We start from the raw sequence: 27,774 nt of genomic DNA, 5'->3' as shown, positions 1-27,774 counted from the left end.
AGTTAGTAGAAGTAGTTGGCTGTTAGCAGTTAGTTGGTAGTTGGCAGTTAGCAGTTAGTAGCGTTACTTTAGCGACAAGGAAAGCTTTCTGTCCATCAGGAAACTCTGTGGAATTTATTTTTGTAAAATATGATATTACCAAAATGGGCTGAAAATGATTTTTTATTTCTTGGGTTAAAATAGTTCAATTGTGTTGCTTTAATTAGCAAAGAAAGACGGCAAAAGATAAATGATTTACAATTTGACAACTGACTGGTAAAAAGGGGCTGTTGTATGTGATTCAGGGCTGATGAGGAAATAATTGCAGGTGTGGAGAGGGGGTCGGGGAAACTCAGGTGAGGGGACTAAGGTAGGTAAAGGGCAAATGATTTTGTAGGCATCTGGTGGCCTGGTTAAGAATAACACTTTAAGGGTGTGGAAAAGTGAAAATATGTCGCATGATATTGCTCTATTTCTGTGTGAAATATCCAACAACTATTGAAATGACATTTGGTACAAACACTCATGTGTAAGAGGAACCATAATGAATTAAAGGTAGGGTAGGTAAGTTTGAGAAACCGGCTCGAGATACACTTTTTGTTATATTCCATGGAATGCTCTTAACATCCCGATAGCAATGAATATCTTAAATGCTTTCACAAAAAATCCATAAAAAAATGTCATCTGTGGAAGCCGTAGTACTGTAAAAAGCACGACCAATCATTTTAGCCGGCCCGGCTAAAATAACTGGATGGCCTACCTGCCTGTCAGCCTTCCATCTGTGCACAAACTTATCTCGTGCCCTCATTGGTCATGTGCGCGTTCGTGTGTGTTGGAGGAGGGGCTCTGTAAGGAAGTGGCAGATTTTCTCCGGTTGTGTATTTTCAAATTCTAGCGATCTCGAGCCGGTTTCTCAAACTTACCTACCCTACCTTTAACGTTTAATTTAGCAGTGTCATCAGGTATATGTTTTGTTATTTCTATGCCTATAGTTGGGTTAATGCCAAAAAGACATAGGCCTATGTCAAACTAATAGTGCTTATAGCCAAAACTTAGTATTTTTTAAAACATTTTACTTACTGTTTATTTACAGTAGCCTATATTTTTTAGCATTGTATTAGTTGTATGGAGCACTAAAGCATGCTGACTTTAGCATTTGCTTCCAAAAATGCTAACAGGCATGGCTGTGTAGACCAACTGTTGCTAGGAATTAAGAAAATTAGAAAAGGTTTTTTTTAACCCTTGTTTACTTAAAGTTGAGTACTCTTTCCTACATGTGAATGAAGAAAACTAGGTACTAGCTTTTCTGAAAATTCATCAGTAAGTGAGCGTTTCAAAAGACAGCTTTGCAACGTAAGATTCTTCAAAAACAGCAGAAAGTTTTGACGTGAATTTATGTAATTATTTTACAATTCAAACTATTTTTCCCATATTTAATTTGACCCAAGTGTGCTTCTGGACATATCCTCCACCAGGGGTAGCCACAAACACAATAATAAGCACTTCAGTTCAATTCCTGAGCCATTTATTTGTCAAATCGTTTTCATAAGCTGACCATCAAAATGTAGAGCTTGTTACTGAAATAACACCAAACTTCAAAACTAAAGACAAATCTCTAGAGAGCTTACATGTGACACACATTAAGAGGAGCTTTAAATGCTATCTAAACTTTCAAAATAATACACTACAATTCGCTCTAAAACTATCAACACCAAAAGGCATAAAGAACTTTCTCAGGGCGTTCACAAACTGTCTTCACAGTACCTTTTCACACAACAATCAAACTCAAACAATCATAAGCTTGCAATATATGCTATGTATCATTCCAGTCCAAATATAACAAAATTAAATGTTAATAATATGTATTAAAAAGCAAAAAACACACACAGGCAGGTGGACAGGTGTCTAAAAGTCCTCTAAGGTTCAATGACATTGAAACTACAGGTGTTATTACTTTATAAATCCGTGAAAGATACATCTAGTTAAGGATAAATCAAACTTTAAGTAGAAAAACAAGACATTTTACCTAAGAAAAAAGAAAGTTTTGCACATTCATTGTTGGATAATTTCTACTAAATTAACTTTGGAAGGTATTCCTGTAAAATGACTGTAAAGCAGAACAGTCATTTACCGATAAAAAGCAATAGCACCGAGGAAATACACACTAGTATAATAGAAAGCACTGAGTGAAAAACACAAGTCACTATAAATGCATCAACTCTCCTTCACATCAACCTTTAACATTGTTTTAACAGTCAAGTACATTCAAAATTGTACAGTTAACTTGTGCAAGCAAACTTAAATAACATAAAATATATGAAAAAAACAAGACTGAAGTATTTACATCCTGCTGGTTTTTCTCCATTGAGTATTTCTGCGTGCAGCACTGAAGCTCCATATCTAGAGGTAGTCGTAGTGAGAATGAGTTTGTGTTAAGTCATGCAATGCAAAAAGCATATTCAAATCCGCTCTTAATTTACGAATGGTGGTGTTTCTCTACAGTCCTATTCAAACACTGATACTGGTAAGGAGCTTATGCTGCTTTGACTGTATGTATCGTAAATAATGCACATTTTTGAAAACATGATGAAGTTTAAGGACTATGTGAAAACTGTGTTGCTGAAATTGATGTAAAACAGTCATCAAATAGCAAAATACCTCAAAATAACTGGCACTGCAGGCAAAGGGATATGTTATTATAGGCATTATGTGTAACCGTTCCTAACAAGCAAACCAACCGGCTGTCATTTGTATTTCCTTTCCCGGATAACTTTGTTTTTAGACTTGAAGAAAGGATTTAATCTGAACTGATAACTTCAAACCCGAAGCCATTGGCAGATTAGACCATGAACTATTATTTCTTTAAGACTATCTCTGCACCATTGCACGTCAACCTTCGATCTAAACTTGGTGCATGAATCCCTTGTAGCTCTTGTCTTCACATCGTGGTCTCACTGTTGCGGTGGTTGAGTGAGTCGTTCTCCTGACAGATGAGCTGGTAGGGCTTCTCGTTCTCCTCGATCACAGAGTTGCACACTTCGGCGTCCTGACTCTGCAGCTCTTTACGGGAAAGATGCTCCACGATCCCCGCACCCAGAGAGTCACCCAGCACGTTGGTGGTGGTGCGCAGGCGGTCCCTACAAAGAGAGGGGGTCAGGAGAAGAGAAATGTACAGTCGATGTGTACGGATAGGGAAAATGTTGATGTATATCTGCTTTATGATCTACTGCTAAATGATGAACCATCCAGATCTCTCAGGTCTTCAGGTCTGCTTTTGTGTCCCCAGAGTCAGAGCTAAACATGGAGAAGTTCAGTTATTATGCTCCAAATATCTGGAACAAACTCCCAGAAACCTGCAGGTCCGCTGCAACTCTGACTACTTTTAAATCCAGGCTGAAGACTTTTCTTGTTGCCGCTGCTTTTAATTGAACTATTCACATCTTACACTGCACTGTAACTTGGATTAATGTACCTGTGTTATTCATGTTTTATTATCTTTGCTTTTAGTATTACTTTTACTATCTGTATTATTATTATGTTGCATTGTTGGAGAAGCCTGTGACATAAGATTTTCAACGACATAATTACTCTGTAGCTATGTTAGTTTGACAATAAAGAACCTTGAACCTTGAACCTTGAACCCTGAGTGTTTTAAAATGCCATTTTATAATATGTTTATGCCGCACTATTTCTTGGTGTCTTTCATTTTTGTAAAGCACTTTGAATTGCCTTGTGTTGAAAGGTGCTATATAAACTTGCCTTATAAACAGGTTAAAATGTAAATGATAATATAAAAATACTTTAAAATGTAATATATTTAGACCTTTCTTTAAGCAAGCTTGGGGACTGTTCCCGGCCTAGACGTAATTAACCGGATAAACTATTGTTTTATTCTTTTGCAATATGGGTACAAATAATGACAGTTGAATTTTTCTATTCTTTTTACTTTTTTGGGTCTATTTTCTTCTGTTATGTTGTTTTGATTCCTGTTTTTTTTAATTTGATACAGTTTTTCATGACACAAAAATCTTCAGGATGTTGTATTTTAGACAACAAGTGGGTCATTATTTACAATGTGTTAGTCAATTGAAGTTCAAATTGTGAAGGACATGGATAGCATGCAGTATATATATTTATTTCTTTGTACAAATTGAAATTAAAATGTGCACTTAACTCTACCAAAAGCAGCGTCCAATCAGCATAGGCGGGTTCACTTCCCACTGAGAGTTATTTTAATTAAATGCATCTTTGCCTGACAACGACATACTACTTGCCATCTGTCGACAAACATTTCAAATTGCACATTAAGCCTATCATTTACCTTTCCAAATATTGAATCAGTGCCAAATATTTGTGTTCAATATGCTCACATGACATTCAGAGTATCATACATTTTGTACCACACTTTAAATCTCTGATAGAAAAAATACTTTCTTTGAATTAAAATGATTTCATAATCAGTACGACCCCTAAAGTGTTTTACATTGGTTACGTTATAACATAATTGGGTTTAATTGTACTTTTGGTCAGGTTAAGTCCAATTGCTATGACATTTTTTAATAAACGCTAACATATTTAGGCGCTACGTGCCTCCAAACTGAGGCTCTTCTAATCCGGCTCTCTGCATTATGCATCAATAACCCCTCTGAAGCTTCACGGTGACATTTAGGCTTCAGACCCTCAGAACCAATCCCCATCACGCTGACATTTAGTGGGAACTCACAGGAACCAATCCACGGCGATGATCAGAGTTATGTCCTCCGTGGGCAGTCCCACCGAGGTCAATACGATCACCATGGTAACCAGTCCAGCCTGAGGGATGCCTGCTGCTCCGATGCTGGCAGCCGTTGCCGTGATGCTGAGGAGAGGGAAGACATTTTAATGACAGGAAAACACCCAAGAAGCACATGTGCACTCCTGGTGGGAAGAGTGGAGGGATAGAAGCACAAGGAAAAATAACGTTTTGTCAATTATCTACAAGCTGATCACTTGTAGATAATTGATCTACAAGTGATCAGCTTGTAAATAATTGTAGATCACAATTATCTACAAGCTGATCACAATTATCTGCAAGCTGATCACAATTATCTACAAGCTGATCACAATTATCTACAAGCTGATCACAATTATCTGCAAGCTGATCACAATTATCTACAAGCTGATCACAATTATCTGCAAGCTGATCACAATTATCTACAAGCTGATCACAATTATCTGCAAGCTGATCACAATTATCTACAAGCTGATCACAATTATCTATAAGCTGATCACAATTATCTACAAGCTGATCACAATTATCTATAAGCTGATCACAATTATCTACAAGCTTATCACAATTATCTGCAAGCTGATCACAATTATCTATAAGCTGATCACAATTATCTACAAGCTGATCACAATTATCTGCAAGCTGATCACAATTATCTGCAAGCTGATCACAATTATCTATAAGCTGATCACAATTATCTGCAAGCTGATCACAATTATCTACAAGCTGATCACAATTATCTGCAAGCTGATCACAATTATCTACAAGCTGATCACAATTATCTGCAAACTGATCACAATTATCTACAAGCTGATCACAATTATCTATAAGCTGATCACAATTATCTACAAGCTGATCACAATTATCTATAAGCTGATCACAATTATCTACAAGCTGATCACAATTATCTGCAAGCTGATCACAATTATCTATAAGCTGATCACAATTATCTACAAGCTGATCACAATTATCTGCAAGCTGATCACAATTATCTGCAAGCTGATCACAATTATCTATAAGCTGATCACAATTATCTGCAAGCTGATCACAATTATCTACAAGCTGATCACAATTATCTATAAGCTGATCACAATTATCTACAAGCTGATCACAATTATCTGCAAGCTGATCACAATTATCTGCAAGCTGATCACAATTATCTATAAGCTGATCACAATTATCTGCAAGCTGATCACAATTATCTACAAGCTGATCACAATTATCTATAAGCTGATCACAATTATCTATAAGCTGATCACAATTATCTATAAGCTGATCACAATTATCTACAAGCTGATCACAATTATCTGCAAGCTGATCACAATTATCTACAAGCTGATCACAATTATCTATAAGCTGATCACAATTATCTATAAGCTGATCACAATTATCTACAAGCTTTCAGAAGTTGTGCATATCGAGAAAGGTGTGGCTGATAATCGTTAGACTGCATCAACTTAAAGTGGACCTATCATGCTATATTCGAAAAATATATTGTAGGGCCATACCTATACAAAACATGTCTGTGAAGTGTTTTGCTTAAAATCCCAAACAGATCCCCCATTATAGCCATGCCTCATACTGCTCAAACCCCTCTGTTTCAGCTGTTAGAGAAACAAGGATTTTGGGTACTTAGCTTGAAAAAAAAAAAGAGGAGGCGGAGCTAATGCCTGATCAGAATTCTTCCGGAGATAAAGTTAAATTCTGCTGTGATAAAACGCCATCCTGTTCTAAACCACATCAAGGATTATTTCTGAAACAGCATGGAGCTCAAATGCTTTTTCTCTTGCAGGTTTATCACAAGGTGAGTTCCTTTTTTTATTTCCTGCTTTTAAAACACATGTGCTCTCCAGTACAGGTTAGCTCTGAGTGTTAGCGAGGCTTGCTAATGTAAACAAAGACGAGATTACGTCCAGAACACGTCAGGCATTGTTTCTGATAGCAACTTTCTGTGGGTCCGCCATCCGAAATTACGTCATATCGGCAGCAAATCTGTATCCGCTCGTTGTACCCCCGTTTTTAAAAGATGTGGGTACGGAGGAAAAGAGAAAGGGTTTTATTTTCTGACGCTGCATGAGTTCCCTGACACACCAGGGACACGTATTTATGTATAAAAGACATCAAAAAGTGCATTTTGCATGATAGGTCCCCTTTAACTTGCATTTAACACACCTAAAAAGTTGGATTTTCCCAGTTCAATTTCCCATTTTTAACCTCTTTTGTTTACTTACGTAACATAATGACATCACGTTTGGCACTTCCTGGGGGCTTGCCTGTAACAGGCTACTGGGAAGTGCCAAACGTGATGTCACTATGTTACATAAGTAAACAAAGGAGTCCAATGGAGGCGTTTCAGGCATGGGGGGAGGGAACACAGGGATTTCAGCCTTTGCAGACCATTTACATGCACTAAATGTATCCAGAATATTGTATATTGTTTTGTTAATATTTGATACAATATTTTTCATTTTTTTCTTCCACTTTTTAAAGTATTGTATTTTAAAGTCTGAACACACTTCTGCTTCTGTGACGAAAGAATTTCCCAAATTGGGATCAATAAAGTATTTATCCATCCATCCATCTCTCTCTCTCTCTATCTATCTATCTATCTCTCTCTCTCTCTATCTCTCTCTATCTATCTATCTATCTATCTATCAATCTACCTATCTATCTCTCTCTCTATCTATCTCTCTCTCTCTCTATCTATCTATCCATCCATCCATCCATCCATCCATCTATCTATCTATCTAAAAACCTATATACCACAGTAAAGGGGAAACATCTCAAGTAAGGTATGGTTACCTGATGGTGAGAATCTGCCCAAAGTTGAGGTCCATGTCGTTGACCTGGGCGATAAAGATGGCCGCCACCGCCTCGTACAGCGCGGTGCCGTCCATGTTGATGGTGGCGCCGACGGGAAGGACGAAGCGAGTCACTCGTTTGTCCACACGGTTGTTTTCCTCCAGACAACGGAAAGTGATCGGCAGGGTGGCAGAGCTGCAGGACGCCAAAAATATATTATAAAACACATTATTCTCTATCAGTTTATATCCTATCATATATTGTATTGTGGCAAAGTTACTGTGATTTAGGTCCTGTTATTCTATAGGTAATAAGACACGTTTATTTTTGTAATGTAACCCTGCAGTTGCACACAAGTCAGAATCTGTGTTGCAGAACCTAAAACTATAATATGGATGAAGTTAAATGAGCTTTTTGTGATATGTAAAACCTCTACAATCAATGCAAGATGTGATTTAAAAAGGAAATGTCCTCCAATATTTGGTTCATGTCCATTTGTTCTTTTCTCTAAGTACCCATTACGTTTGGGGATTCACCAATGTGTTCTTATTTTAGTTCTCTCTCTACATAAAACAATGTATACATTAATATAATTAAAGTTAGATTAATATATGTGTTAGAGACTAGTTATTATAATGATAATAATAATTGTGCAGCACAAGAGCATCTGGAGTCGACTTTTCGTACTTTCTCTTAACATAAATTTAAGATACCTTTTTAGCTTGAGTCCCATTCACATTTAAACACACTGTATGGGACCCTTTAAAGGTCACCTATTATGCAAAATGCACTTTTTGATGTCTTCTAAACATCAACATGTGTCCCCTCTTCTTCATGTCTCTTCTACATCAACATGTGTCCCCTCTTCTTCATGTGTCTTCTACATCAACATGTGTCCCCTCTGTGGAAAGAGACTCTGAAAGTTGCAGGAACAAAGATTCTCTCTCTTTTTGTCCTGATCCATTTTTATAAAAACCTGTCTGAAAATGAGCTGATCAGATTTTGGCCACTTTATGATGTCATAACGATGTTTTGGCTTGTGTAACCATTAGCCAATCAGCAACCAAGGTAACCCCCCCCCCCCCACCTTATCACCTGAATCTCCTCCTAGAGCACCATTGAGTTCTTTTTAACCAAATCGCTCTCAGAGGGGCGTGGGGAGGGGCTCGTTATTTTCATCTAAAGTAACAGACAGAGAATCAGCACTTTGGAAACAGGGCTTAAACAGAGGGGATTATGGGTAATGCTGCAATGATCTGTTTGGTGTTTCAGCCAATCAGAGACATGATCTGTATATATCTGAGACCTATAATATATTGAGGAAAAACAGTATAATAGGGGACCTTTAAGTTAGGCGGTGTCTCACCTGGACGATGTTCCCAGAGCGGTGATGAGCGCCTGCAGAATCCCTCCGATGAAGACGTAGGGGTTCTTCCTTGTCACCAGGAAGTAGAGCAGCGGCAGAACGAAGAGGCCGTGGATGAGCAGACCCACGATGACGGACACGGTGTACATCCCCAGCTGCCCCCCCATCTCCGCCAGGTCCTTCATCTCCACGATCTTCCCCGAAATCAGGAACATGATGCCGACCGGAGCGTACCTGAGGGGTCAGAGGATGATGAGAAGCAACTAAAATGAGTTCCTATAGTCAGAGTTTATAGACTTTTTATCTTCGTGGCATAGGTGTGAAGTAGTGGAGTACAAATACTTCGTACATTTTTCTGGTATTACATTACATTACATTTGTTAGACGCTTTTATCCAAAGCGACTTACATACTCAATACTGTGGACAATCCCCACAGGAGCAATTTGGGGTGAAGTGTCTCAGGGACACAACGACATGCTGACTGCAGTGGGACTCGAACTTGCTATCCCCTGATTTGAAGTCCAGCACACTACCCACTGAGCCACAGCCGCCTGGTATCAGTACTTTACTCCACTACTTTTTTACTTCTTACATTTTTAACTCAAATACCTGTACTTTCTACTTCTTACATGTTGAACACAAATACCTGTACTTTCTACTTCTTACATGTTGAACCCAAATACCTGTACTTTCTACTTCTCACATTTTCCAAACAGGCTGGTTCCTTTAGTTTGAATGTGTGTTTGGTGGCGTGATCATTATTATTTAGAGTCATTGCGTGCCTATTGATTTGAACACGATCCGTGTATCCATCATTTCCTGGTCTTCTCTAAAGAAGAGGGACCAATGAAAACGTTGTCATGTTGCCGTTGTTCAGCATGGAAACATTCATTAGCTAACAATGACATTATTGTTCTATTAATATAAAGGGAGGTCAGGTACTCTTTAAAACAGCTGCTAGTTATGGGTACTTTTTACTGAAGTACATTTCAAAGCCCATACTTCTTTACTTTGACTTGAGTAAAGAAGTTTAGTCGAAATTTGAAACTGCATATTTAACTTGTATACTAAGTATCCCGAGCTTCAGGAGAGTTCACTGACCAGATGATGATGGACACCAGCCTCATGATGGCTTCGTTCAGACAGGTGAAGAAGTCCCTGAGAGCCTGGCCCTGCTGCTTCATGCTGCCGATCACCAGCCCGAAGCACATGGAGAACACCACCAGACCCAGAGCGTTCACTCCACTGGAGGAGCTGGACATCGGCACCGTCTCCACCACCGTCTCCTGCACGAGGAAACACGTGGGAGGAAACATGAGCAACATTTTGTGTTTAATATGCAGGGTAAACATTCATGTTTGGAAAATCCTGAATGTCCTCTTCCAATCTGAGAGTAACATGATAACAAAGGTATCCCAACTGTAGCTGTGTACATGACAGGATGTATGATTACCTAGAAGAGCATCAGGACTGTTTGAGGCATATGATAGCTATGTGATGAACATGATGATTCAGCCTCTATGGAGATAGACATATGACAAGCATGATCATTTCTGACGTGTAGCTAATCTGAAGTAAACATTGAATACTGCTTTCTATTCCTCCATCTTGTGACTGTGTAACTCCCTCTCTTGGATATCAGCATGTGAAGGACACTGTTCAGGAACTAGTTGATGCTCTGTATGTGATGACTACTTCCATTCTGGAGAGGATCACAAATACATGGATCCTGAGATTGAAGCTCAAGCCGGTGACGAGTGATTATTACAATTTTGAAGTATTCAGAAAAAGTCAGATTTTTTAGAAAAAGTCAAATTTTTTAGAAAAAGTCAGATTTTTTAGAAAAAGTCTGATATTTTTGAAAAAGTCTGAATTTGTTGAAAAAGTCAGAATTTTTTGAAAAAGTAAAAATGTTTGTCTGATTTTAACTCTGACCCTGTTGCTGCTATAAATGCCTACATTTCCCCAAGGGGATAAATAATGTTCCATCTTATCTTAAAACGTGTTTTAATCTTCTTTCAATACTGCATAATTGTAGTTATTAGCACTCTTATAAGTGCTTATCATCAGGATTTATAAGAATAATCAGCACACATAATAAAGCATTGCATGATTACATTTAAAGTCAAGTATTATAATACAATTTCACTTTCACCTTTTTTTCAAGGATCATAATGTGTTAAAATGCCCATAGTTGTAATACATGTTTTATTAGGCAATATAATCACTGTTATAATACATTAATGCATTATTACTTTAAGTGTTAATTTTTTGGTTTAAATAACTTTACACAAATATTATTAAATCTATTCAAGTACAACAGAAGATTCATTTCACTTTACTTAAAGCAAACAATGACCACTAATGGCGCTTTTCCACTGCAGCACGTAGCACGGTTTAAGCGTGCCGTGCCAAACCAGGCCCGCTTTTTTTTGCTTTTCCACTAGGGGTAGTTCGGGTTCAATGCTACTTTTTCACCTTTTTTCTGGCCCTCCAAAATCGAGGTTCTTACCGGGCCAACAACCGGGCTGAATATGCTAAACTAGTGACGTAAACACTCTCGACTGAGAATCGCTGGCAAGGGGGCTACAACTACAACAAAATGAAGATATTTTACCATGATTTAATTGTAATACACGTTTCAAAATGATGCCGAAGTAACCACATACTGATACCGGTTAGTAAAAACCATGAATTAATGCTTTGACAAGTCTGCAGACAGACGGCAGGCGAAAAACCTTTTAAAATGCGTGTTTTCTAAATGGAGATTGGCTAAGCTAACGCAGTATATGCTCCGACCGTCCACACTCACAACAACGGCCTACAGACATAAATAAAGCAGCGACTGTATTCACCATGACACAGACAGTCTGTGGTTTGTACTTGTTTAACTTTTGTCTAGTTTCTGAACAGATATGAGGAGCTGTGAGCTCTGTGGGCTAACAGCTAACGGCTGATGTTTTGGTTTTGTGGTTCACATTGAAGATGACGTCACGGCTCCGCCTACACTGCGTTACTATAGTTACTGCCCCAGGTACTAAACTGTAATGGAAACGCAGCTTAAAGTGAGCCTGGCCTACCAAGGCCTAACCATACCGTACTAAGCCGTGCTAGGTCCTGCAGTGGAAAAGCACCATTATGTCTAATTTATTATAACAACCATCATAATTCCTAATAAATCACAGAAATACTATGATCGTTCCAACAAAAAAGTCAGTGATTAATAATTATGCTTATTATAATACTGTAACACATGAGTGCTAACAACTACAATTATACAGAGCTGTAAGCAGACCATAATGCAGAGGGTAGGAATCCCGCTGAAGTCTGACTTTTTACTATTTTTCTACTTATCTGATGTGTTTCCAGAGGAGGGGTCACCCACCTCAATGGTGTTACTCTAAGTTATAATGGTTTGCTTTAAAGGGGACCTATCATGCAAAATGCACTTTTGTACGTCTTTTATACATGAATATGTGTCCCCGGTGTTCCAGGGAACTCACCAAGTGTCAGAAAACACAACCCTCTCTATTTTCCTCCATACCCAAATCTCTAAAAAAGGGGCTGCAACGGATCTGATACAGACTGATCCAGATTTGAACACTTCTATGACGTCACAGAAGTGGCGCTACGGCTATTGGGCCAACCCTCTCTATTTTCCTCCATACCCAAATCTCTAAAAAAAGGGCTGCAACGGATCTGATAAAAACTGATCCAGATTTGAACACTGTCCTGACGTCAGGACAGTGGCGCTACGGCTATTGGGCCAACTCCACCAATCAGGAGGAGACAGCCACGGCCATTGCCGTTCGATAGCGCTGGAGACGCTGTAGTACATATGCCAGGCCTGTAGGTGGTGCTGTTCTCACTGAATCTGCCCTTGCAAATTCAGAGCTAAAAAAATGTCAAATTGAGCAAAATGAGGCATGGCTAAAATGCATGATCTGTTTGGTATTTTGAAAAAAAAAAAGTATAAATATGCCTTATATAGGTATGGTCCTATACTATATTATTATAATATAGCATGATAGGTCCACTTTAAGTTAAGTGAAAAAATCCCATTAAATCTTTACACACAAAATGTTGCGTTAATTTCCCCTTTACATTATAATGCATTTTACCAGTGATTATAATTTGTTTCAAAAAGCTTATAATTAAAATACACTATGATCCTTGCAAGGTTGTATGATACTTGACCTTTTAAGTTGGTGTGTAATATTTTATAATTGTTGTAATTATTGTTATACAGCATTATACACACGTTTCAGTGCTTATAGCTATGAATACACAGTGCAATAAGCAAATTATAATGCATTATATGTATGTTAATGATGCGTCATAGACATAAGAAAGTGTTATATATATATAGCCCACCTGAATTGTGTGCAGAACCCGGCTGAGGTTCACGTTCAGGTCCGACTCTGTGAGGTTCAGAGACTCGGTGAGGTTCAGAGACACCGTCACGTTCCTGATGTGCACCGTCTTCTTATACACTGTTTTATACTGAAGGAGAGGGCAATTAAACAGTTAAAATGTCAGTCAAATATGAGGCAAAGTGAAATAATGTCAGTTTTTTGTCTTCCCTTTGTGGTTGGTTTAGAGATGAATGATGGGTGTTGTGTTGTAATATTAAATATATGTGTTTACTGTGTCTGAAAAGGTAAATAAAATAGGTTAAATTATGGGAAAGCCTCACCTGAAGGAAACAAGCCTCTACCAGATTTGGAGGGAACATGTTCCTGGGATAAAAAGGAAAACACATATTTCTATAAAACAATATAATACATTTTGTAATACAATATTTATATTAAGCGCCACCAATGCCTCCCTTTAAAACAGTTGAACCATCATGTGTACGTCTACTCAGATTCAGTTAAATTGATTCTTTATAGGAAATAAAAACAACTAAGAATGTTTCAATTGACTTTTGACTTGACAATCATGTGAAAATTGTGGGGGTTAATGGACGCCTGCAAAAAAGACGAGAACGCGCCTTTGAGCACTGGGAAAAGCGCTACATGTATATAAATACGATTTCACCCTTCCCCCTTTTTGATTTATTGCCGCCTGGTAAGCCCCAGCCCTGTCTTGTACCTCCTATGCCCCAGTATTAACTTTTAGCTGATTGTATAATGTGTATCTGGTGTTATTAGAATAGTTAATTGATTGTTATAAAATAAAGTAATTGTGTTAACGGTAACTGAAACTGTCTCTGGCCCGTTATGTAAAACTGATGATAACAGACACAACACCTACAATGTGTACCTGAGTGAATTAAGTCTAGTTCCTGTCTGTTACCTGATGAGATCCAGGAAGGCGTCCGTGGCCTGGATCGGCTCGATGTTCCCGCTCTTGGACACAGGACTGTCCCGGCTGCCTCTCCCCGGCTGGATGATGACCACGATGACGATGCCGATGAACACCGCGATCAGAGTGGTCACCGTGTAGTAGACCACCGCTCGCATCCCCATCTTACCTGAGGCCTTGCTGTCCAGAGAGGAAATACCTGAGGCAGAAGGAAATACATTTGAGAATCCTGCACGTTTTTCTTATCTTAAAGTTACCTAACTGTATATCATTGTATTTTTAATTGTATCAATCTCTAATCTGTGTGAATCTGTGCTGTCCTGTTTTTCATTCCTTACCCTGTTGCTGTTAAACTACTGAATTTCCCCACAGATCTTATCTTATGTTATTCTGTTATCGATGAGTTTTGTGAATTTAAAACCGACCTGTGACCAGACTGGAGACGATGAGAGGAAGCACCAGCATCTTCAGCATCCTCATCAGCAGCTCCCCGGGGAACGAGAAGTACTTGATCTCCCTCAGGGACAGGTTGTGGGGGCGAAGAGCGAATCCCAAGAGTACACCTGAAGAACATGCACATAAAAGCATTAAACTTACCGAGCAATATATTGATTTTGTGCCTTTCCTGGTTTTAAATGGTTGTTATTTTCAGAACATACTGGACTGTTCCTGCTAAAGATTTAAAGATTGTATTGTCATATGCACAATAGCTACAGCCTAGTTGTTTGCAAATGAAATCGCACTAAGTCCTATAGACCCCACGGAGAGTGTTACATACGGTTACATACAATATAATTAAAGGGGCCATATTCTGCTCATTATTAGGTTCATATTTGTGTGTCTCCATGCTTTAATGTTCAAAAAGCCCCTCTTTTCACCCTCTGTCTGAAACCAGAGCCCAGTCTGCTCTGATTGGTCAGCTGGCTGGCTCTGTTTTGATTGGTCAACTGCTTAGAGATTTCCCGCCCTACTGCCTATTTCGTACAATGGCTGTACATAGGGATGTCACTAACAGAAGTAAATAAAGGAGTCCAATGGAGGCGTTTCAGGCAGTGAGAATTTAGCCTTTGCAGACCATTTACATCAGGGGTGTCAAACTCAAGGCCCGGGGGCCAAATCCGGCCCGTGACTTCATTTTATGCGGCCCCACAAGAGCTTGCAAATAATATAATATGTTTATTATACGGTTACATGCTACTTTACTACATGTCCCACAATGCATCTCAAATTTGACTTTCTCAGAATTTGAAATGTTTTCTTCAAAATATGCATTTTTTCTTAGAATTTGCCTTTTTCTCAGAATTAGATTTTTTATTTCAAAATGTCACTTATTTTTTTTTGTTTTTCCAGAATGTGGCTTTTCTTTTTAAATCATTTTGTGACATTCTCACTGAAGAGACTTGCAATTATTTGCCCTAGACTTCTGCTTTCAGACGTAGTTAATTATGAAGTTATTACCCTATCCGATAGTAATCCAATGCAGAGGCAATAATGTAATATAATACATTATTTTATATACATTAAATATTTATATATGTATTTTTATACAGTCTTAAAGTTACAACCGGCCCTTTGAGTGCAACCATAATGCTGTTGTGGCCCGTGATGAAATTGAGTTTGACACCCCTGATTTACATGCACAAAAAACCTATATAACTAGGGAGGGGAAATCCCCTAAAAAGGTAATAGAGCCTCTTTAGGGACGCTCTGACCAAGGGATGTGCATTCATATCAAGAAGCTTTGTATATGTAATGTCAGCTGTTTCCAAAAAAACATCAGAAAACACCATGAAATACTTTTCAAAAAGTGTTTCATTGATGCTAAACTGTCCCCAGTTAAATAGTAGCAAAAAACAAAGAACCAAGGTAATAAAATCATGTTATAATCAATATGTTGTGTCATATTATCCCCCAGCCCTGCACACACAATCCGTTGAACACAGATTACTTTGACGTCCTCTTCCCATCTGAACTCACCCAGAGCGACGGCGGCCACAGTGAACAGGACGAACAGGTTCCTCTTGAGGAAACCCTTTACGTTGTCCCTGCTGATGGAGCTCATCTTCTCCTTCACGCTGCTGCCTCTCTTCTCCATGGCTCTGCGGAGGCGTCTCCTCAAGTCTCCTCTCTCGGGGAGTGGGGGTTTGTCCGTGTCCTCGTTCAGGAAAAGACTGGCACTGTTGGGGGGCTTCTCGCTCATAATCAGCTCCAGCACCTGGTCCAGGAGGCAGGTCTCGTGGGAAACTATTGGCAGGGAGCGGAGGATGAAAGAGAGAGATAATGGGTCACATATTTAGTTTTTCACATGTTCAATCTATAGGCAATGTAGCGTTAACTGAATTTGGAAAATATCAACTCATTGATAATGTCCAACAGAAAGCATCCGCTCCCAAACAGATGGAAGATTGTTGAGTGGAAACAGGAGGGAGCATCAAAAGGGCTGCTGTGTTTGAAATAATCAAGGCTATTGGGGACTGTTCGTTAGAAGTGGCATCTATTGATTTGTGGACAACAGTTTTAAGACTTGAGTTTGTCATTTTGGTTGTCTCCATCTTGGTTTTCAGCCTTACCAAAAGGACCACAATAAGGTTGAGCAAAGTACAACCATACCCCAAAATGTTACAATTAACTTTCATGAACTGAAAAACGTAAAAGGGTTATAGCTGAAACACTTAAATCAACCTACAGTAACATGACAACACCAGGGTAGCAACTTGTCAATCATAAGTAGCCAGAAAGCATATGCTGCTTTATCGTCTATTTAACCAAAAAATGGGACAATAGTTTACTAAATGAACATCACACTGTATTGAGGAAGATTTGAAACAAGGGATTGAGATCATAAACTCATTGGTCAAATGTTTACCAGGGTAATAAATCAAGTGAGAACTAGGCTAATGTTCTCATAGACTTCTATACAATCAGACAACATTCAAAGGTTAGGAATTGTTGAGGTTTTGTTTTATATCATTGCATTTGAAATATGTTGCATTATTCATTAAAAGTAAGCATTGTAAAGATATCACGTTGAAAATGTTGACGATTTCTATGATTTCTTAATTAAAGTGGACCTATCATGCTATATTGGAAACATATATTGTAGGGCCATACCTATACAAAACATGTCTGTGAAGTTTTTTGCTTCAAATACCAAACGGATCACCCATTGTAGCCATGCACAATGGGTGCACGTGCATGCGTGCGTGCGTGTTAAGTGTCATACAGTAAGAAACCAATGGATTAACAATGAAGGAATTAAACATCAGCTGCTAAACATAAACACAGAACACAGCCACGCTTATATATATATTATATACTAATTTAAATGATCATAACTTATAAATAACCAGAGCCTTAATCTGCATTAGGGATGAGTGTTATTTATTTAATTTTACAATACTGTATATCAAAATATCTATGGTTGTCCATCGTTAATAAATACATATTTTTCATTCAATCAAAACCTTTATAGCAAATTTAACATACATTTCCAAGTTCAATTATAGCTCATCAAACTAGCTGTTCAATTACTTTTATTTATTTATTGTATATGATGTTTATTCATATATATCACTTACAATTGTTCATTGTTTATTTGGCGCTATAGTTCTCAATAAAATGACAAAATATTTTTCATTTGTCAAGAATTAAATTCCCACAAAAACAGGCTTTACCATTTGGTTATTATATATATATTATTTTAATATTTTAAAACACCTGAAACAATGATGGCTATTGTTATCAAGATATGAAACTACCTTTATCATGATAGAAGATCTTTGGTTATATTGCACATGGACCATGAACCACCATTGACGACTGATAGCTAGTCATTTTAAATACTTGAAAATGCCATATTATCTTTTCTATTCACAGCATGGGTAGACAACATGTTATCTACCTGTATATTCCCTGTATTAAACCTGTATATTATGAGTTTTATTTGTGTCTCCAGTGCAGAAAGCCTTACTTCCAGTACAAAGAACTCCGGCTCAAACCACTCAGTCCTCTTCTGCCCGACGACCCAAACATCCAGCAGTAAATCACGAAAGACCAGTGATAAACATTTAAACATTAAACAGCACGGTAACGAGGGTCTGTCACAGTAATGGAAAGCTTAAAAAACCCTGACATGCTTTTAAAAATACAAAAAAAACATCCCCATGCAGCTCCAGCAGAGATTTAAAGTTGAACTCAAACATCTCACACCTCGGCAGAAAGCCTCTTCAGACCGACGTGTTAAAATATCCCAGAGAGCAGAGACCTCTTCTCACACATCTGTAATTCTGTAATACTGTCTATCATGTTGGCACAAAGTATGATCTGTTTTCAACAAAATTTGTCCCCTTGAAATCATAGAGGGTAGAGGTGTAATACAGCACACCTTATATACTGCTATAAACGTACTTTAATAGGGCTGTGACAATATCAGATTTCCACTAAACGACTATTATGGCCAAAATAATTCAAAAAGTGTTGTTCGTGCTCTTTTGGCTTATTAATTACACTAGAAATAGGAATTACAGAAAGTGTGGAGAGAGTCTGTTATGAAATTAACGAAAGCAAACCAAAACAACAATTACACAGTGTTATAATATGTCTATTACTAACATGATGTCTCTATTTCATATTTTAATTTCACGGCTATCGTGAATTCTGCTTTATTGCGACACCTCCATACTATAATGTGAAAAATGTCTCAATGAAGTATCAGTTTCTCTGTCCTGGTAAAGTCTAATATTAAGTTTTCTCTACATAATCAGATGAAATAATGTCCCTCTAATGTTAGTTACTCACCACTCATGGTGTCCAACAATCCAGAGAAACTTCTCAAAGAATAAAGAGTCCGGACGGAGCCGAGAGACACAAAGACAGAGCGTCGCTGAGCTCTCTCTCTTAAGCAGACGGACATGAAAAGACCTGACCTTACACACGCACGCATGCAGGCACACACACACAAACACACACACAAACACACACACACGCACAGTGAACAGCCAACCTTTCGCAGTCTACGACAAGTCCATCAAAGTCAAATCCAGACATCAAGCTACCGTCCACAAATTCATGTTATATGTCACGATAGATATTTAATAGAAGAAACCAATACTGCGGAGATTCCACATTTCATAATATACAAAAAAAAACGTTATTTTTCTACTCTATTGCCATCTGTAAACTGTTCCTTGTTGGGAATTTAAACAGATAATAATGAGCTTTTTGTCTATTTCTTATGGCTGTTAAAGGTCCCCTATCATGCAAAATGCACTTTTTTATGTCTTTTATACATAAATATGTGTTCCCGAAAAATAAAAATAAAACCCTCTCTCTTTTCCTCCGTACCTAAATCTCTAAAAACGGGGGTACAACGGAGCTGATTCAGATTTGCGTCCGATATGACGTAATATCTGAAATGTGGGCGGGCTTTACACCCACGGCCCTATCAGAAACGTTGCTATCAGAAACAATAAGACGTGTTTTGGAAGTAATTTGGTCTTTGTTTACGTTAGCAAGCATTGCTAACACTCAGAGCTAACCTGTACTGGAGAGAGTATGTGCTACGCATTGAGCACACCATATTGCAACTCTATTGAACTCGCTTCGGCTGCTAACCGCTAACCGTAGCTAGCCCTCCTCCCGCTGACTTCAACCCAGATTTGTTGTTCTCAATGTCGCCTTATCAGGAATAAAATAGGGTGCGTAGCCTAGATGTTACAGTAGCGCTTCACTGCAACCCAAAGCATCAAATAGTGAGGCTGGTTACAAAACGAGAGCAAATCTTGCGTTGTGTTTTAACTGCTGGCTAGCATTGTAAAACGTTTTGAACGGAGGATATGAAGATAATCCTGTACATTTTTGTATACAACTCCAAGAGGCTTTTTGGTTCATCTCCGCACTTTAGATATCATATGCGTAGTATATTTTGTCTGTTTACGTGAAAGTGAAAGTCGGGGAAGTTTACCTAAAAACGGAAGTGGGCGTGGCTTGCGCATTTTAGCTACAAACAATCACATCATAAAATCACAACGTAAAAAAAGCCAGTTGAGTAGCACTTGAAATGTTTTGGCTCTATGAAACCTGATGTACTTATATGATTCTGTTTTCTTCAAGTTTGTATCTTCTTGGTCGAATGCACTTATTGTAAGTCGCTTTGGATAAAAGCGTCAGCTAAATGCAATGTAATGTAATGTACAGAGTTGGGTGTAACTGTAATAATATTACTTTTGTCGGTAACGGAGTAGTGTAACGCGGTACTTTTATAATTCAGCAATCACACTACAGTTACTAACATTGCCCCGACACGCGTTACTTCGTTACTTTTATAAAATCAGTCATAATCACACTGACAGACAAGAGGGGTTTCCGCCGCAGGTTTATATGTACGTAATCTGCGCGACTTGCGCAGATTACACATCTCCACGTGCAGTGCTGCATAAACATGGCTGAGTCAGCGATATCTTTCGAGGGGTGGAGGTATGCCCATTATTTTGAGTTCGTCCGAAGAATAGACAGGAATGTGACGGTGAGGTGCAAACTGTGTCCAGGCCAGAAGCTGTTATCCACTGCTGCAAACACCACGTCAAACCTCAACAAACACCTGCAAAGAACACATGCTAAGGTGAAGCTCATGTAAGCATTGGGTTGAGAGGTCATGTGTTGTGAGCATGCGCAGTCGGGGCTAGAGTGGTGTGTGACATGTGTGTGACTCGACGTTAATAAACGGAGGCATCTGTGACGCTCCAAAAAGTACTAAGTTCCTGAGTTCTTGTTACACAGAAGTATTCTTGAAGCCTTAACACCTCGGACGTTACATTGGTGGCAGCGGTATCGGAGTGTGTTTTATCTGCTCTTGGATTTTTCTTTTCTGTGGACAATTACTGGACTTTCTGGTCGGCTCTGCTGGCTAGCTGTGCTAACGGTGCTAGCGTCGAAGCGTCATGTTCGGAGGAATGAAGGGAGACGGCGATATGGAAGACGATTATAACGGATGTACTGCTGCTTGGACTGGTTCTGTGAGTAGTGATATTAGAGTGGAGCTGCCGCCGATGTTTAGGGGCGACGGCCAGAGGCAGTTCGCTACGTGGATAAGACAGTTTGAAGCCGCTGTTCGTGCTCAGACGAGGGGTGCGAGGGGCACGAGCTACGCAGCTACCTTGCTGAACATTCTACCTACCAGACTGGACGGTGCAGCTTTCCTACTGTGGGACAGTTTACCGGCAGATGTGCAGGGTGATTACGAACGTGTGAAGGAGAAGCTGGCGGCAGCTTTTGGCCAGAGACAGTTCCTGCTTTATTTCCAGACGTGAGTCTCAGCCCACAGCCTATGTTAGAGGACTTGTTGAGGGTGTTGATGTTACTGTTTTGATTGACTCTGGGTCCAATGTTTCACTTATTTCTGAGGACTTCAGAATGTCCACGTCTGCCTTACGTAAACGTGTGCTAAATACCCAGTACACTTTTTCACGCACAGTAAATGGTCAATTGTTGGACACTCTGGGTACTGTGACTCTTCCCATACAGTTGGGGGGCAAACATTGGGAGCAGGCTGTGCATGTAGTGCGAGGGGCAACACAAGCTATTCTGCTGGGGTTTGATTTCATGTTGCAGGCTCGAGCTGTTATGGATGTTGGTCGTGGTCTGCTTCACCTGGGGGATGTTGATATTCCTCTCATGCATGCCACAGATTTCATACCAGAATGTTGTTACATCTCTATGTCTGTTGATGCTATTATTCCCCCTTTCAGTGAAATGATTGTCCCAGTTAATGTGAATATTCCCCGTACTGCTGGTCTGCCCATTGACTCTTTCTTAGGCTACCTGGAGCCTGAGGTGCGTGATAACGTGGGACTTGTGATTGCACGTACAGTTGCACCGGTGAAGAATGGATGCACTGTGGCAAGGCTGCTCAACCCGACAGAGAAGGAGTTAAAGCTGCACACCGGTTCCCATTTAGGTGTGTTGCACCATGTTAAGGACTGTGATCTACTCACCCCCGCTGAGGTTTTCCCCTCTCAGCAGAGGGCTACCCCTCTGCCGGATGTGGCTGGCTTCCCGTTGTCTGCTGAACAGAGACTGCAGCTGCAGGCCTTGATGGGGAAACACCAAGGGGTGTTCGGCTCTGGGAAGGGCAGAACAGGAAACACCGCATACAGACAGGTGATCATTCCCCGGTCAAGCGTCGGGCCTACCGTACTTCGCCAGAAAAACGGAAGGAGATAGGCAGACAGGTTCAGCGCCTGTTGGAGGATGACATAATTGAAGAGAGTTGTAGCCCATGGTCCGCCCCAGTGGTCCTCGTCAGGAAAAAGAACAACACATGGCGATTCTGCGTGGATTACAGGGGACTCAACTCTGTGACAATAAAGGATTCTCATCCACTGCCACGGGTGGATGACACATTGGACGCATTGGCGGGGGCCTCCTGGTTCAGCACCTTGGACTTTTCTGACGGTTACTGGCAGGTGGAAATGGCTGAGGAGGACCGCGAAAAGACAGCATTCACCACTGGCCAGGGCCTATACCAGTTCAAATCCATGCCTATGGGTCTAACCAATGCACCCGCTACCTTCCAGAGGGTTATGGAGCTGGTGTTAAGGGGGCTGCCATGGCACATCTGCATGGTGTATCTTGACGATATACTAATTTACAGTAGTTCGTTTGAGGCCCATATGTCTGCTTTGGAGGAGGTCTTCATTCGGATTGGGGCAGCTGGGCTTAGATTGAACGCCAGGAAGTGCCATCTTGCCCGTGATCATGTGGTATTCCTTGGTCACGTCGTCTCCGCCGGGGGGCTTCGTCCTGACCCCCGTAACACAGATAAGGTGAAGACTTGGCCAGTTCCACGGTCCGCTACAGAGGTGCGTGCTTTTCTGGGTCTCTGCTCTTATTATAGGAGGTTTGTGAGGAGTTTTGCCCAGCGTGCTGCCCCCCCTCAACCATCTGACAGGGAAGGATGTCCCTTTTCAGTGGACGGCGGATTGCCAGGGGGCATTTGAGTTTTTGCGGGATGGTCTTTGTGCCGAACCTATCATGTGTCACCCGGACTTCACCAAGAGTTTCGTGCTGGGTACAGATGCTTCGCAGATTGCTGTGGGGGCTGTGCTGTCACAAGAAGTGGATGGCCTGGAGAGAGTGGTGGGCCTACGCTAGTCGCTCCCTCACAGCAGCTGAACGGCGGTTGGTCCACCTACGACAGGGGAGCTGTGGGCGATAGTGTGGGCAGTGCGTAATTTCAGGCATTACTTGGGTCTTCTCCCCCTTCACAATTATCACAGATCATCAACCTTTGTTGGGTCTGGCGACGACTTCAGGGTTGACAATGACAGACGGGGGCGTCGTAGCCGTTGGGCTCTGGAGCTGGACCCATACGACTGGGTGATTGTGCACAAGAGTGGGGCCAAACACACAAATGCAGATGCCCTTTCACGCAGGCCCTGACACCACTGAAGCTTTGGAGAACTCAGGGCAGTCTCGATGCCACATCCGTTCCCTTGAGTACAATTCTCCCTGGCGCTGGGGACAGTGGTCCTAGTGATGTGTGTGCTGTGGGGACTCCTTGCCACGGCCCAAGCCCAGGGACCGATTTCAGGACCTCCTTCTCCTGACTCAGGGTCTTCAGTGGACCAGACCCTAATCTTCACTCTGTCACATGATGGCTCCGGTATTAGGGAGCTCCAGCAAAAGGATGCAGACATCGGACAAGTTTTGGCCTGGCTGGAGCATGGCCAAACGGCCCCCTAGATGGAGGTTAAAAGATGCTAGTCGGGGTGTGAAGAGACTTTTGGCATGAGTTTCCCCGGCTGACTTTTGTGGAGGGACTTTTTATGTAGAGTTGTTTGGCTGTCTGAGGCAGGGCAGTCTACTCAGGTTGTTGTTCCTGCTGTCTTAGTTTCCAGAGGTCCTGGGACACTTGCATGGTGCTCCCACTGACTGCTTACCTGGCGTATGATCGCGTTTTGGCACGCGCAAGAAGTGTGTGCTATTGGGCCTCCATGCACAGTGACATTCGTTCGTGGTGTGACAAATGTTATGCCTGTCAGAGAAGGAAGTCCCCCGGTGCCTAACACCATGCCCCCATGAGAACTTCACATGCAGTTAGACCTTTCCAGCGGGTGGGGCGGCCTGACATACTGAGTTGCCGGTCACACTCAAAAGGCAACCGGTATGTGTTGGTTGTTGAGGACTATTTCACAAAATTTGTAAATCTGTATGCCATCCCCGATCAAAAAGCCCCGACGGTCGCGGAGTGTCTCTTCCAGAACTACATCTTGGAGCATGGGGGTAATGGAAACTCTGCACACTGATATGGGCAGACAGTTCGAATCAGATGTTGTGAGGCATTTGTGCGGCGTGTTAGGTTGTGAAGAAGACGCACACCACGCCTTACAATCGAAGTCTGATGGCATGGTAGAGAGGTTTAATAGAGGACCACTTATCGATTCAGTTGGCGAAATCTCTTCTATCATGTGAGGGGGAGTGGGGACTCTTTTCTGTCACAGGTCGCAATTGCGTACAATACCAGTGTACATTCCAGCACAGGCTTCACGCCGTATTTCTCACGCAGGCAGGGAGGCCAGGACTCTGTGGATGTTTTACTGGGTCCAAATCGGGATGATCTGGTGCAGGGTCCCCGGGAAGACTTATGCTGGTTCCCTTCTCAGACGCTTGGACACGGCGTTTGATCAGACAAGGGATAACAATTTTGCTGCAAGCAGCAACAGAAGTCGTACTATGACGCCAGAGTGAGGCACGACCCGTATGAAGTCGGGGATTTGGGTGTGGTTAAATGATCCACTGAGAGCCGCCGTAAACTGGGCTCCCCACTGGAAGGGGCCTTATCTGGGTGCAGAGGCGAATGGATAGGGGTGATGAAGTGGGGGGTCACGTACCAACTAAGTAGCCCCGTTTGGGGATGACGCCTCTGCTCCAAACTGTCCATTACGGACGTGAACTGGACGGCGATACAAACTGCCGGTATGCCTTTCCCTTGGAGGGCCCATCAAGGTCTCTCTTACACCTTCTCAGCCTCTTCCGTTGCAAGATGCAGTCTCCCCACAGAGCTCTGGACGCTTGAGGATTTTCCGATGGGGAAAGTGGCTGTGATCTTGGGCCGGTTTCTGGGGCTGGTGATTCCCCTGAGCTGAACAAAGCCGCACCCGGTACTGTGCTGTCCCCTGGCTGGGAGGTTAGCGCGGCCTCCTGTCCGATTTTTGGACTTTGTTATGGCTGAATGACTGGTGGTTACGTGCTTGTGTGATTATTTTCTCCTGTGTATTCTATGCTGCATAATTGGTTTTTTTCATGTTTCGAGTGTGCAGGACAGGGGAATAAGTTATGTCATACCTAGTTTGATGTTTTATTTGGGCTGTGGATGTGTTTTGTTTGTCATTGTTTTATTCAAAGATTTTTTTTCGAATGTACGTCATGCCTGCATGTATTATTCTGCGGGGTAGGTGTGTGGTTTGTTATGTTTTTGGGGTTTTTCGTGGTTGTATTGTTTTTTTTATGTTTTTGTGTGTTTTCACCATGTGTGTGGGAAATGGGGACATTTCCTTTCAGTAAGGGGGGACGCATGTAAGCATTGGGTTGAGAGGTCATGTGTTGTGAGCATGCGCAGTCGGGGCTAGAGTGGTGTGTGACATGTGTGTGACTTGACGTTAATAAACGGAGGCATCTGTCCAAAAAGTACTAAGTTCCTGAGTTCTTGTTACACAGAAGTATTCTTGAAGCCTTAACACCTCGGACGTTACACTAATAGCTAAGGACCCCCGAACCCAGAGTGAGGATGTTGTGAGTCGCCGCCGCCGAGTCCGAAGCGGCACAAATTAGAATTTGGAGGACCGGTAACCAAAGCAGAGATGGACAGGCTTGTAGCATCCTTCATAGTAGAGGTAATGTTGCCCATTTGCACAGTGGAATCACCATCGCATCGTTCAGAGATATACTGCGCAAAATACAGATAGCAGGAGACAGAGGACAGCCATAGTCAGAGCTATCTGGATCAGTCTTATGCGACAATGGAAACTGAACTAAAGAGAACATTTGAAACTTTAGCAGTCTGCGTGATCTGCCTGTAGGGAGGGGCGGGCCGGCCCTGCGAGTAAAGTAACGAGTAAAGTAACGAGTTACTTTATGTAGAGAGTAACGAAGTAGTGTAATATATGACTTTTTTTTAAAGTAATATGTAATATGTAATATATTACTTTTTTTTAGTAACGACCCCATCTCTGGTAATGTAATGTAAAATCACGATGAATTCACAAACATTCTTCCATATTTTGCTGACTGGATTTTACGTTATTTTTGGTATGTCTCAAAACAAAGTGACACAAAAGACACTTTGACCCATTTTATGAAATTTGATTAGAATTGTGTTTTAAACCACCCCCAGTTTTTCCACCTGTCCAGACTGGATACAATAGGTATAATTGTTTTCTTATTCACTCGAGGCTTCGTTAACATTTTCCAGACTACAACTGAGGTTAGCCTACTAAAATCCCAGAGGAGAACTGCACATCTGTGCAAAGTGTCAACCAACGCTACGGTACAGCTTTATTGCTAACGAGCTGCCAACAACTTCCCAAATCTCTGTGATATAATTTTTAAAAGCTACAGGAATTCAAGGAGAGAAAGAGAAAATTGCTGAAGAAATTACTTCAAGTAGGCTAGCTATCCAATCAGACCTGAGTATGTTAATCACATGTCAATTTACACGCCTACAAGAATATCAGTTCATTGGAGCGAGTAGGAGATTTCTTAGAAAGATATTTCGCACACTGCTACTTTAACTATGTTTTTAAACCTCCATAGGGAGGAGTGTGGTGCAGTGGGTTATGCGTTGGTGTTGGGATCAGGGGCTCACAGGTTCAAACCCCACTGCAGTCAGAGTCAGCATGTTGTTGTGTCCCTTAGACACTTCACCCCAAAGTGCTCCTGTGGGGATTGGCCACAGTATTGAGTATGTAAGTCGCTTTGGATAAAAGCATCTAACAAGTGACATGTAATGTAATCACACACATTCCCCCCTACTTTAGGGAAATGCAATATTAGCTACATTTCTTAATTATCCCTTTAATTGGAAGTCTATTAATTTACTACCCAGGAAGTCATGATGGAGAGAGAGAGAGAGAGAGAGAGAGAGAGAGAGAGATGGATGGATGGATGGATGGATGGATGGATAGATGGAGAGATGGATAGATGGATGGGTAGAGAGATAGGTAGACGGATGTACTCTTATGATAATCCATCAGCTTCATGAAACTTGCTGCACATTGAATCAAAGATAACTCCAAATACCCTGTTTTTCTGCTTCAGTTGAGTTCAAGTCGTCATGAGGAGGTTGATCCTTTCTGTCTTTCACCCTGCAGAAAGAAGAGATATATCAAAGTTTACAATCTATCACAACTTCCCCTCAGGTTTATCTAAGACAGATGTCCATTAGAGCGACTACAGATATCAGATCTCCTCACCTCTCTGTCCAAGACGCTCCTCTCTCCGATCCTCTCTCTCTGAGTTCCTCTTCCTCTCAGTGATGAAGAAGCAGCGTCTCCC

At 41.0% G+C, this 27,774-nt stretch overlaps 1 protein-coding gene across 1 annotated transcript; it reads right to left on the bottom strand.

The window, feature by feature from the left end:
- Nucleotides 1-1,500: 1,500 nt before the first annotated feature.
- slc1a6 (solute carrier family 1 member 6) lies at nt 1,501-27,774 on the bottom strand. The gene is made up of 12 exons (XM_034149702.1): nt 27,693-27,774; nt 27,520-27,584; nt 16,201-16,467; nt 14,649-14,786; nt 14,215-14,422; nt 13,613-13,655; nt 13,291-13,419; nt 10,018-10,202; nt 8,916-9,149; nt 7,550-7,744; nt 4,703-4,837; nt 1,501-3,116 (listed from the first exon to the last, which is right to left on the bottom strand). The coding sequence occupies exons 3-12, from the start codon at nt 16,421-16,423 to the stop codon at nt 2,918-2,920; spliced, it is 1,689 nt and encodes a 562-aa protein (XP_034005593.1). The 5' UTR covers nt 16,424-16,467; nt 27,520-27,584; nt 27,693-27,774; the 3' UTR covers nt 1,501-2,917.

The sequence above is a fragment of the Trematomus bernacchii genome, unplaced genomic scaffold (genome assembly GCF_902827165.1).
Source record: "Trematomus bernacchii unplaced genomic scaffold, fTreBer1.1, whole genome shotgun sequence".
Lineage (NCBI taxonomy): Eukaryota > Metazoa > Chordata > Actinopteri > Perciformes > Nototheniidae > Trematomus > Trematomus bernacchii.
This window is presented reverse-complemented; position numbering and strand designations above follow the sequence as displayed.